Below are 13,790 nucleotides of genomic sequence, written 5' to 3' on the forward strand. Positions count from 1 at the left end.
CCTTCCAATACCTGAAGTGGCCTACAAGAAGTATGGAGGGACTTTTTACAAGGACAGGTAGGGACTGGTCAAGGAGGAATGGCTTTAAGCTGAAAGAGGAGCATGTTGCTCTTGCACACTGAGAAGATTCCTTCACTGTCAGCTTTAAGCTGACAGAGGGTAGTTAGGAAGAAACTGTTTACCGTGAGAGTGGTGAAGCACTGGCACAGGTTGCCCAGAGAAGTTGTAGACGCCCCATGCCTGGCAGTGTTCAAGGCCAGGTTAGACGGGACTTTGAGCAATCTGCTCTAGTGGAAGGTGTCCTTGCCATGGCAGGGGGGTTGGAAACAGATGATCTTTAAGGTCCCTTCCAACCCAAAACATTCTGTGATTCTATGATCTTAACTGCTAGAAAATATTATAAATCTAAAGCAAAATAAGAAGTAATAAATATCAATATGAATCCACAAGTTGTATGAACTAAAAAAGAGTAAGTCACGATAGCTTTACATAATACCTATGTATTTATTTGGAGCCCATTTTATTTCTCCCAACCCTTAACAGGTGTACTAGCACAGGTGAATCTTCTGCTTTATAACAAAGCTACCATGTCAGGACTGTTGGTTGCTGATCTATCTTTCACAGTGAAAGAATGAATGTTAAGTCTTTTTTTAAAAGATTTTTTATTTAAAAGAATATTTAGTAATATTCAGTAAGCTGCATCATACAGACTTATCTAATCTCATTACTGAGTTAAAGTGCCATCAACCAAGCCAAACACACACTGAAAAGCGTATTCTCTTCAGTCTGGGTGAAGTCTTATGAACTTTGAATGCAGAGAGTTCATTACATGCAAAACCTTACAAAGACCATAATGAGACTATCAACTACATTTTTAATGAAACCCAGCATGTCTGCATATCAAGAAATAGCAAGTTCAGCACACATGAAAATAAAAACACCGTTTACACAACCAAGTGTATATACTCACTGAATAACAGTGACATCACTAAAAGAAGCCTTTGTGCTTCACAGCTAAACTGTATGCAGCTCAACAGTTTTGTTCACTGTACCATCAGGCTGCCAACAGCACTGAGGCCTAAACAATTCCAGTGTAAGGTATCAGTAGAACTCTTTACTCCATTGTTCATGGTGATGGCTCAAAAAAACCCAACGTATTATTATTAGGACCTATTTTTAAAACCTTCTTATAGAAGTGTTTCACCATCAGTACCCTGCATTGTCCAGCCCAACTGCAAGTAGTACATGACAAATATACATACGTACTGCAAAACAGTTTTGCTTAATTTTTATTGGTAAAACATGAGTTTCCAAGCAGATTAATCAGAAATTATATTCACACCCTAAAACTCTATTTATTTCAAACATTTTTTGAATGCCTGTGTCTATTAAATAAAGATTGTCTTTTATTTCAAAACAGAGTTCCAGCATAAATGACTCCCTTGTTTAATACTTACTGAGCAAAGTAATCTGCATTCCCACAGCATTTAAACTGAGAATTAGACTGTTGCAAATATGCATTGCATAGTTATCTGCATTCTTTTTTGCAGATTCCCCTGGCACTTATTTCAATAAGCCAACCATCACTTCACTGATATCCCACAACTTTCTTGCAATCAAGTCATCCATGGCTTTGGGCAGGAGTTCTTCCTCTTTGCAGTCCCCGAAGTATTTTCCTGACACACCTTCGACATCAGGAGAAGAGGCTAAATAAATAGTAGTCTGGGCTCCTTCCAGAGGTGTTTTGAAGAAAGCCCATGACACCAAGTTGAACAGGGGTTTAGCCAGCAAAGGAATATTCACATATCTGCCTAGATTTGTTCTGACAATTCCAGGATGAAGTGAATTGACGGTGACTCCTGTCCCTTCTAACCGACGGGCTAGCTCCCTCGCAAACAATATGTTAGCCAGTTTACTCCGACTGTAACAAAAGCTTTTATTGTAACTTATTTCACTGTTCAGGTCTTCAAAGTTGATCTCTCCATATTTGTAAAGCTTTGAGGATACTACAACAACCCTGCTTGGAGCAGAATTTTTGAGGAGGCCCAGCAGAAGGTTGGTGAGCAAGAAGTGACCCAAGTGGTTTACACCAAATTGCATCTCAAAACCATCCTCTGTCTTCATGTACGGACACTGGAATATTCCTGCATTATTTATCAGAACATCCAGCCTTGGCTCTTCCTTTAGACAGGAAAGAAAAAAATTATTCGGTTTCAGAATTGTCATGCAAAACATATCACTATGCTTAATATTTATCATTGGCCATTGTTAGGAATGATTTCATTCCTAGTTTTCTGAATTGTAACTTCCTGATATTCTCTTAGAGCACTTATGAAAAAAACACAAACCCTAAGCTGAACTAGCATTACAGAGAGCACTTGACCCCACCAATATACAGGTGCATGAGACTAGCTCTGTATCTACTTTCAATGCAGGCAAAGAAAACAATCACAGTACCACAGTATGCTAGAGATTGGAAGGGACCTCAAAAGATCATCTAGTCCAATCCCCCTGCCAGAGCAGGAACACCTAGATAAGGTTACACAGGAATGTGTCCAGGCAGGTTTCGAATGTCTCCAGAGAAGGAGACTCCACAACCCCCCTGGGCAGCCTGTTCCAGACCATCTGCATCTATAGGAGCAGCTTTTTCTATAGCAATTCAGTGATAATTAATCTTTGTGATGGGTTTTGTTTTCCTCTAAAAAGTATGTGTTTATTGCACGGCAAAAGCACACACGTTAATTTATGGCAAACCTCGGCCATAGGCATGGGGTCTACTGTTCAGAAGACACAGATGTGGAACAGAAAGCAGTAGCCCAAAGAACTAACCTCAGGATTGAAGAGAAACTATTACATTGCAGACCTATCATCTCACTTTGCAAAACAGCGTTTTCATGATTTTAAACACTGTCTTATTTTAAAATCACTTCACATCATTGTGCTGCTTGGTGAGAACTATGGAGCAGAACTCATCATATAAAAGTTAACATTCATGTTTCATACAACTTGAAACTTAACAGGTCTACTCAATAACTAAGAGACTGAGGCTTGAAATATTTATGACATGCTCAGCACATGCTATTTGATGGATCAGTATTCTGATTCAGGTTGGTAGAAAACAGACTCAAGGAGGTATGTTACACTTTACAGAATCAGGAAATGTAAGTAACTAACAGAGAGGGTGGTACAGATAATTTAAATATATCATGCACTTCATTCTCCAGCATCCACTCAAAAATTAAGAGCTCTCCAATTTACCCAAAACAGTAACTTCTTCTAAAAAAAACCCAACCAAACAAGCAACAAATAACTCAGATTAAAGTAAGCTGCCTAAAGAAGCTCCAAATTCAACACTTTCACCCACCTCTGACAAAAGACTATGAAAGAATCACAGGAAATTTATGCATGCACAACTCATAAGTGAATTTGCATTCCCTTGATAGAAAAAGCAGCATGAATTTTCTTTGCTGTTAATTCTTTAAACCCAATGCAGGTACTGGAACGAACTTTATCTGATGATAAAAATAGAGAACCTCAAAATGAATTTTGTACCATTTGCCTTTTATTTGACTGCCATTAGCAGCAATACTAAGTAGAGTGCAAAATCAAAATCTGCACTTAGCATTCAGTTAACAATGCTGGCATCTGATCACACAAAGCATCAAGTACTTCAGCCTCAAGACTGACTTCTGTGGGACCTGAGGTTGCTTAGCGTTTCATATAATTGGGTCCCTGAGGCATGATCCAAAGACCATCACTCCCTTCTCTCTACCCAAAGGGACATAATGGTTACCATCACTAAATCGGGGCAGGACTGAAGAAGTACTGACTGTAGATCTGCTCATTGAAGTGACCTTTCTTCTTTAGAGAAAAACATTGTTTTAGAAACTTTCTGCAGCACCTGACTGAAGGATTTATTTTGCAAGACTTAACACTTCAAGAAGAAAGGGTTCCACATGTGCTATTTGCTGAGACTCCTATATTTTATAATCATAGAATGGTTTGGGTTTGAAGGGGCCTTTCAGATCATTCTGTTCCAACCCCCCTGCCACTGGCAGGGATATGATCCACTAGACCAGATTGCTCAAAGCCCTGTCCAACCTGGCCTTGAACACTGCCAGGGATGAGGCAGCCATAACTTCTCTGGGCAACCTGTACCAGGGCCTTACCACCCTCACAGTGAAAGATTTCTTTCTACCATCTAATCTAAATCTCCCCTTTGTCAGTTTAAAACCATTACCCTTTGTCCTATCACTACTTGCTGTTATAAAAAGGCTTATAAATAATTTAGAGTAATATGATCAATCTGAAGCAAGTAGTGACTATGCCCAAGTGCAACAGAGTGCACGAAACACGGCTCTGATAGCCGTTATCCCTTGTAGCTCCTGAGCTCACTTCCATTTTCTCCATTTTTCCATAAAACCCTCCAACATCTCAGTCTTCTATTTTTTTGCAGTGAGATAAAGGAGTGCAAGATGTGATCAACTGCAGCTGTACAGAGGAAAGATCCCACAAATTAAGTGAGGTGGTGGGAGTGCACTGTTTCCCCATCCTGACTATATTTAAGTATTCTTCATCTCAACACAAAAACCCACAAAACGCCCCAAAGAAACCAACCCAACAATCCCCCAAATAATCAGCTCCAAAAAGGTTAAAGATAAAAAACATGAACTTGGGTAGCACAGCTCTTGAAATTATTTCTTGAACTCACACCCCTTGCAATTCAGATGCTTCTGGGATTATTCTCAAAAACTCAAGTTAATATGCAGGTGTCAGCAGCACTCTGCAGGTATATGCACTCTCTTTTCCTTCACCCACTTCTTGCTTAAAAGGCATTCGTACTGCCTTTACCAACAAGGAGATGCTAACAAATTCATGTCTGGGTATTTTGTACTAAAAAAAAGGCAATTTTTAGAAGTTAGACAAGTTTTTTTTTTTGCATTTACGATGGGTGGGTTATATTCTTTCATGTATGCATACCCTCCCAGAACACTGAAGGAAGGCTAGACTTTATTGCTTGATTTGAATGAATATGACCTCAAAGTGCACCCCTAAGGAAGACTTTTCCCACATATCTACATTTTAGAAAAGCTATTTGAAAATTAATGCCCCGGGATGCCTGAGTGGATGCTGACAAGTACGTAAGCACTGCTCTGAGTAGCAGCAGAAATACTAAGCCTGGCTTCCCATGACTTTGTGTCTCATGGCTTGAACAGCTAGATGTGGTGAGATGAGAGCCCCAAACACCACTTTTCATGGAAGTGAAATACTTCAATGGAAGTGGCGGAATACTGCCTCCAACAGTGCCTCCATCTGCTTACCTGTGTCTAATAACACTGCTGAAATCACCTAGTGGCATTTCTGTCAGGTGCATCAACTGGATGTACCTGTTCTCCTTAAACTCAGGTTTTCGGGAACTCTGCAGAAATGTTATATATTCAAAAATGTGTATCTACTAAACTCTGCTAGCACTGGTGAAGAGATCAGAAAATGTGCAAGGGTGGACAGTGTCCGAGGAGGTGGCAGAAGGAAGGCTGGAGCTGTGAAGAGTGCATTTGTGAGCTTTTATTTCTCTGGAGGCAAGGCTGAGCTATAACACCAATCTAAAGCAAAAAAGGCAGGTTAAAGTACAGTAACTGAAGATCCAAGGGCTGAAGTACCTCTTCTGTGAAGACAGGCTGAGAGAGTCAGGCTTGCTCAGCCTGGAGAAGAGAAGGCTCCAGAGGAGACCTTAGAGCAGCCTTCCAGTACCTAAAGTGGGTGTACAAGAAAGCTGAAGAGGGACTTCTCACAAGGGCATGCAGGGATAAGGCAAGGGGGAATGGCTTTAAACTGAAAGAAGCTAGATTTAGATGAGATATTAGGAAGAAATTATTTCCTGTGAGGATGCTGAGGCACTGGCACAGGTTGCCCGGAGAAGCTGTGGCTGCCCCATTCCTGGCAGTGTTCAAGGTCAGGCTGGACAGGGCTTTGAGCAACCTGGTCTAGCGGAAGGTGTCTCTGCCCATGGCAGGGGGGTTGGAACTGGGTGATCTTTAAGGCCCCTTTCAAACCAAAGCATTCTGTGATTCTATGAATAAGAGAGAAGAGAAATCATTTATCGCATGCAGAAGTGCTTCCTTTTCAACACAGGAAAGAGCTAGAATAGCTTGGACTATAATAGACCAAACTAGTACGAACTTTATGCTTCCAGGTATTAACCCATGGCCAATTAACATATACCCTCCTTCCAAACGCTGCAGTGAACCCTTCAACACCCCATACCCCCGACCCGGACTGCCTGATGAGCAAACAGCCTAGTAGTACAGAGATCGGAGGACGCCGCCGCGCTGTCAGCATTCAGCTCAAGGACCCCGGGGGCTCTTTGGCAGGCGAATGGCTCCACCGCACCCCTGCGGGCCCGCTCTCCCCGCCCCCGCCCGGCCGTACCTGGAGGACGCGGTGGCAGAAGGCGCGTACGGAGCGGAGCGAAGCCAGGTCCAGCTCGCGCACCACCAGCTCGCCGCCGCCGCCCTCATTCTCCGCCCGCTCGCCCACCTCGGCCCGGATCTCGCGGGCTGCCCGCTCGGCCCGCGCTCGGTCGCGGCAGCCCATGATAACGCGGGCCCGCATCCGCAGCAGCTCGGCCGCCGCCGCCCGGCCCAGACCGCTGTTGGCCCCCGTGATGATGACCGTCTTGCCCCGCATGGAGGCCCCGCACACGGCGGCGGCCCGAACCGCGCCGCGCAGCCAGCGCCAGACGGCCAGCAAGATTCCCCCGCCCAGCGTCAGCCCCAGCGCCGCCGCAGCCATCCCGCCGGGCCGAGCGGCGCTCCACCCGAAGAGCCCGCACCGGGCCGCTAGTGGCGCCTTCGCATTGGCCAACGTGCCGCTGTGCATTGTGGGGGTTGTAGTTCTCCGCCGCGAGGTGGAGGAGTAGGTGAACTCCTTCTGTTTACCGAATGTGCATCGAATTATACGTGCTCCTTTTCTGGGTTAAGTAGAGGAGGCCCGCACATCTAACCAACCTAAGGTCACTGTGGTTTTGGCAGAATAGGTAACATGTTGTGATTCCGAGACTGTTGTCCCTACATGATGGCTTTGCCAATCATGACAAATGGCCATGGGAGGGGCTGGAGGGGGCTCTCGATGGATAGAGTCAGCTAATTTACCATTCATCCATTCATACAATTCACAGAACAAATTAAGCTCTTAAAATCGACTGTGCTTGGTTAACAAATATATGTAACAACAACATCACATAATAACAGAATCATAGAATGGTTTGGGTTGGTAGGGACCTTAAAACTCGTCTACTTCCAAACCCCTACCATGAGCAGGGACACCTTCCACTAGACCACATTGCTCAAAGCCCCATCCAGCCTGGCCTTGAACATTGCCAGGGATGGGGCAACCACAGCTTCTCTGGGCACCCTGTGCCACTGCCTCACCACCCTCACAGTGAAAAACTTCTTTCTAATATCTAATCTAAATCTACCTGCCTTCAGTTTAAAGCCATTTCCCCTTGTCCGATCCCTACGCACCTTCTAGAACTTACCTCTCCAGATTTCTTTCCGTTTAGGTACTGGGAGCTGCAATAAGGTCTCCCTGGAGCCTTCTCTTCTCCAGGCTGAACAAGGCCAGATCTCTCAGCCTGTCTCCACAGGAGAGGTACTCCAGCCCACAGAGCATCTCTGTGGCCTCCTCTGGACTCACTCGAACAAGTCCTTGTCCTTCTTATATTGGGGCCCCAGAAAATCACACTATTTGATAAACTGTGAGTGACCTTTTCCTTTCAGGAACTGGAGAGTCTGAGTCAATTAATAAATCATAATTTCCTTGATGCCATTTCAATATGCTCCTGTAGGAAATCCCATAAATTTAATAGCAGTGTAGTTTGTCAGTTCCCAACAACCTTTTAAGAGTTGATATTTATTTACTTTTTTTTGCCACTGCATTTGCCAAATGATTTACTGATTTACTCTCATAACTCTCATAACTAACTGTGATGTTGACTACTAAGGCCTGGTCTTCCTTAACAACTACCAGTTCTGATCTGTATTGGTTTTGTTTATGCTTCAGCAACAGCTCCTGGATTCCCACCTGTTCTTTCTTCTTGGTTTCATCTGCTAATGTATCACGTATCATCATTATGCCTCTTAATTCCAGCAATTTGGTGGCCATTGCAGGCCAAGCATAGCCCCGGAGGGCACTTACAATATTTCATTATCAGTCTTTGAGTCTCATGGCAGACTAAATGCTTCTGCAATACCCATTCTGTCTACCTTGGGTCTTCAGCCTGAGACACAGAGGCTGTGGCCATAGATGTGTTGGAGCCAAGAAGGCTCCCAGCGTAGAAATGCAACATCTCTGCTGCTATACTGTAACAGCAGCCTGGGGCAGAATTTTGGCCCAAGGACTGTGGGCTAATCAGGTCTCTCCCACAGCTCATAAGCTCCTGCTAGGCAGTTTGGAAGCAGCCATCGTGTTCTCGAGAATTAGCTTGTGCGTGGACTTTTCCATGCCAGGTGGCCTTTGTGCCAATGGAATGCTCTAGGAAAGTTTAGGGTAGAAGCACAATGACAGAGTACGTCAGAATGATATACTTAGACCTACCCCCATGCTGCCTTCAAGACCAGATTTCTTTCTTAGATATTTCAGCATGTTCTGAGGCTCTGGATCAAGTTGGATTGTGTGTTAGTACATGGCCAAGGTGTTAGTACATGGCCAAGCATGTCTTGGTACCTGCATGTTGCAAGCAAAAATGATAGGGTCGGGGAGTGTTATGAGGTTGTTATGGTGGTATCTCTTCTGATAGCTACTCTAAAATCTAAAAGAAGAAAATGAACTCTACCCAGAGGAAATCAGAACAGCATACCAGTGAGGTGACAGTCAGACCTGCTGAATACATAGTTCTAGGACCAACCTTAGCTTAGAGGCAGCCTGTTTGAGGTAACCAGATTTAGTGGTCTTCAGGACCAAGAGGGTCTGTTCCATCCCAACGTGGAAGAAGCAAGGCTGTTTGCAGAACATATATGTACGTCCACTCACTCATCTCACGAGGACACTCACATTCACTGATCTCTTAAATATTAGCATGGACCCTAAATCCATCCAATATCTATACCCAGAGACACTGGCACCAGCTCTGCTGCTGGTTTTTTCAGATGCTGGTTTATCCTGTTGCCCAATTTGACACGTGGTGATGGTACACAAATGCACGTAATGTGGGTCCCTCAAATAGCTGGTTTGGTAGCTCATGCCTCAAATGGACCTCTCCACCTGTTGTCACTGAGACCCCTGGGCTCCTCAGACCTGCAAACTTAATTTTGAATCCTTAGCCCAAAACCTTTTTTCAGCCATCAATTTCATGCCATGTCTCCAGATCCTGCTTTTACTAATCCTACACCTTGATGAACTCACCCAAGCCAACATGAACTCATCCAGGGAGTCAGGAGTGGCCACTGAGAGTTCATTATCAAAATCTCTTTCACTCTAGCCCTGAGAGAGATACTAATAGAAATGTACAGAGACAATTAAAAGTAACTGAATTTTTATCAGCAGCAATGTAAGTTAAAAAAAAGTGTTTGACAAAAAAACCCCAACAAAACAACAAACCCTTTCCCCCAGAAAACAAACAGAAGTAATGGAGTTCAGTGCAGATTTAGGAATAAAACAGGAACAATGAGGATAGAATATGAATCAGGACAATTTCAGGATCAGGACTAGGTACCAGCATGCAGGTGAGTGGAGTTCCAGGAGACAACTGTCTATGGGGGAGACCAGAAACAAGCTTGGCTGATAATAAGCATGTCTGTCTTGAGTCAAGACCTAGAACATTTGAGGAAATGAGTAAGAAACACAACAGGAAACCCATCAGTGTTTCGTCAGGTTTCTGGTGGCTGGTCTGGATGCAAACATTTGCAGTAGTAACCACCCCTTAACTGTCATATGAAAAACAAGGAGGTGGTTGGTGACAGCCAGCATGGCTTCACTAAGGGGAAATCCTGCCTGACCAATTTGGTGGCCTTCTATGATGGGGCTACGAAACTGATGGACAGGGGCAGAGCAGTTGACATCATCTACCTGGATTTGTGCAAAGCATTCGACACTGTCCCACACAACATCCTTGTCTCTAAATTGGAGAGACATCAATTTGATGGGTGGATCACTCAGTGGATAAAGAACTGGCTGGATGGCCGCACACAAAGACTTACGGTCAATGGCTCAATGTCCGGCTGGAGACCAGTAACGAGTGCTGTCCCTCAGGGATCGGTGTTGAGAGCGGTCTTGTTCAACGTCTTTGCCGGTGACATGGACAGTGGGATTGAGTGCGCCCTCAGCAAGTTTGCTGATGACACCAAGCTGTGTGGTTCGGTTGATACACCGGAGGGAAGGGATGCCATCCAGAGGGACCTCAACACGCTTGTGAGGTGGGCTGATGCCAACCTTATGAAGTTTAACCATGCCAAGTGCAAGGTCCTACACCTGGGTCGGAGCAATCCCAGGCACAGCTACAGGTTGGGCAGAGAACGGATTCAGAGCAGCCCTGCAGAGAAGGACTTGGGGGTGTTGATCGCTGAAAAAATGAACATGAGCCAGCAGTGTGCGCTCGCAGCCCAGAAAGCCAACCGTATCCTGGGCTGCATCAAAAGGAACATGACCAGCAGCAGGTCGAAGGAGGTGATCCTGCCCCTCTACTCTGCTCTCATGGGACCTGACTTGGAGTATTGTGTGCAGTTCTAGTGTCCTCAACATACAAAGGACATGGAACAGTTGGAACAAGTCCAGAGGAGGGTCACGAGGATGATCAGGGGACTGGAGCACCTCCCGTATGAAGATAGGCTGAGAAAGTTGGGGCTGTTCAGCCTGGAGAAGAGAAGGCTGCATGGAGACGTCATAGCAGCCTTCCAGTATCTAAAGGGGGGCTATAGGGATGCTGGGGAGGGACTATTCATTAGGGACTGTAGTGACAGGACAAGGGGTAACGGGTTCAAACTTGAACAGGGGAAGTTTAGATTGGATATAAGGAAGAAATTCTTTACTGAGAGGGTGGTGAGGCACTGGAATGGGTTGCCCAGGGAGGTTGTGAATGCTCCATCCTTGGCAGTGTTCAAGGCCAGGTTGGATGAGGCCTTGGGTGACATGGTTTAGTGTGGGGTGTCCCTGCCCATGGCAGGGGGTTTGGAACTAGGTGATCTTAAGGTCCTTTCCAACCTTAACTATTCTATGATTCTATATATTGATGCTACCCACAGTCACACTGCTGCAGTGTGTTCTGAAGCTGACTTCAGTTCAGGTTACAGCTGAAGAAACATATCATATTTTTCTGGAAGAAACCTTACTATGTCTTCTCTGGCTGTCTGTCATACTTCTCAGGCAGTTCAAGGGCTGTATAGGTACCACATTTAAACAAGTGGATTCGCTGAGAGACCTGTCTTTGTATCCACTACAGAAAAATCTTTCTCCATTCTTGGCTCTTCACTCCATTGTGAGACTCATAGCTACATCAAAGGGTATTTTAACCAGGCCACACCATCGCACCTGCTTCTGATACAGGTGGCTTTTGGCATCCTTAACATGACATAAGAGCCACAATCAGTTTGAGGTGTTCTCCTATATGGTGTGTCATAGTAAATCATATCTCTGGGAGGTATCAGAGACATGCCTGCCTCTGCTGCCCAACCACCTTGCACTGCTTTCTCAACCTATCTGTTGCACTAGAGATGGGTGTGTGCTGTTTAGTAATACTGCACACTCACACATGTTACAGCATCTGGCAAAGGAGTCCAAGGGACAGTGGGTACCTGATTCTTGCATCCTTAGGACAGACCACAGTCCAGGAACACAGAAGGATGCACATTGAAACACATGCAATGATGGCCATTTCCAAATTTTCACCTGAAATAGTTTCCTCCAGAGGTTTGTTTCACTATGCTACCCTGGACACTCTAAGGATGCCTTGGAGGTGTGAAGTAACAGAGGAACATGGGTTTATTAAGTCTTGGTAGCTGGTGTGAGGTATCCAACACACACGGAGAATACGTTCTCCTGTAACAAAAAAAAAAAAAAAAAATTAAAAAAGTCAACCTTCAAGAGCTGATTTCCAACATTTTTGTCCATGGCAATTGGCAGCAGTAGGAGACATCATTATCTTTTGTCTTACCTGGACTCATCACTGTGATGTGGTGCACAAACCTGGAAGCTAAGGGAACAAGGAATGGCTTTGCCTGACAAAGTTCTATTTCCACACAGAATTCGATCTGTGTTATCATTAATTGTCTTCCAGATTTTGGCTGGGATGGCAGTTTCTTTTTCACAGGTCTGTCTTCCAGTGCTATAAACAAGCTGATAGACAGGACAGACCAGAATCACAGGACTCGTCTCTATTCCTCTATTGAAAAACATTATCAGTTGTTGTAACTGTGACTGGCTTAGGGTCATGAAGTTCCAGGACATAAACTCATGGTATCTTCATGACCATGAGAAGCAAGATGGTTTTTGTTGGGTTTTGTTGCTATTTGCTTGCTTGTTTCTCTTTTGTGGACTGGAATGCTACTAAGAGAAAATTCTGGTCTGTCTATAAAAACAGAAAACCCTTTTCCTCAGCTCTCACCCCATTTCAGAGAATTTTCTTGAAAATTATTTGGATCCACTAGCCAAGTTGTGTCTCGGAGCAGCAAAGAATAATTGTAATGGGCAGAGATTGCTTGGCAACCCTGAGTCTCTCCAAACACCCAGATTAGCCTGGAAGGCACTTGCATGAACGAATGAGGCTCCACTTACCCAACGCGCTGCCAGCTGGATATGCAGAGAAGCAGCTGTCAAGCTTGGGACAGTTGCATTATAATTAAAATGCAGTGCATAATCTGAACAAACATCTAAGGGCACTTTACTCAACTAGTTTAGGAGAAGTGATTGTGGGAGAAGTGATTGTAGACCTTAACATCATCTTCTGGATGTTAATGTCAATTTGAATTCTGTCACAAGGAATATAAATTCTACTATGTAATTTTAATATGTGAACCCTTTCTCTTCACACATGCCTTGGTGCTGTCAGGAACGACACTGGAAGAGGTAGTTCTCTAGTACTACTGGAGCTGGAAGCTCCTCCTAGCCTGTAGGTTTAATTTTTTCTGTAGGAGGATGGTTGATTGGAAATAAAGACAAACAGACCAGAGGATTCAGTTTCCAATTTACTCACTGATTTACATTCTTATTCAGGCATGACACACTCAACTTCTGGAGTCCCACAAGGACCAAGGATTCCATCAGCCTTTTTTCAGTATCGAGCCTCAATTGCTATGGTCAATGAAAGTCAAGTGCCAGCAGTCTGTACACAGTGTATACCCTTTGTTTTCCCGCACCCAGCCTCTGTAGCTCTAACAACACATGGATGAAAAATGGCTGATCCATGTTCCGCTTCAGTAAGGCAGGACTGGTGTTCCTGAAATCTGCAGCCATGCTTTTGTGGTGAAGGTACACACACAATTTATATTCCACAGCTAAGGAATATTTTTTTATTCTTTGCTGATTCTGAGCTTTCACATAAAAACATCTGCTAATAACATTTTTTATCATCTCCATTTGGCAAGGTAATTCTATCCCATCCTGGCAGATAATGATCAGGCCTCAGTTATTCATGTCTTCCTTACCTCCTCACTGGGCTGGGAAATGTGATACATTTTGGGCACAAAGCCTTTAGCACTTATTCAATTCCAAGTACACCAGAAATCTGCAGTGCATCCCATCAACACCACGTGCTGGTGTGAACACGTACAAACCTTTCTAATGGTCTCTATTCAAGTTCC

The 13,790-nt window shown here is 44.3% G+C and overlaps 1 protein-coding gene across 1 annotated transcript; it reads right to left on the minus strand.

Annotated features, from left to right (window-relative positions):
• Positions 1-1,003: 1,003 nt before the first annotated feature.
• On the minus strand, positions 1,004-6,792 carry LOC308220521 (retinol dehydrogenase 14-like; the record flags this gene model as incomplete). Its single annotated transcript, XM_080616566.1, has 2 exons — positions 1,004-2,181; positions 6,430-6,792. The coding sequence occupies 2 exons, from the start codon at positions 6,790-6,792 to the stop codon at positions 1,564-1,566; spliced, it is 981 nt and encodes a 326-aa protein (XP_080472692.1). The 3' UTR covers positions 1,004-1,563.
• Positions 6,793-13,790: the final 6,998 nt, after the last annotated feature.

Source organism: Psittacula echo (genome assembly GCF_963264785.1).
Source record: "Psittacula echo genome assembly, chromosome: 4".
Taxonomy (NCBI): domain Eukaryota; kingdom Metazoa; phylum Chordata; class Aves; order Psittaciformes; family Psittacidae; genus Psittacula; species Psittacula echo.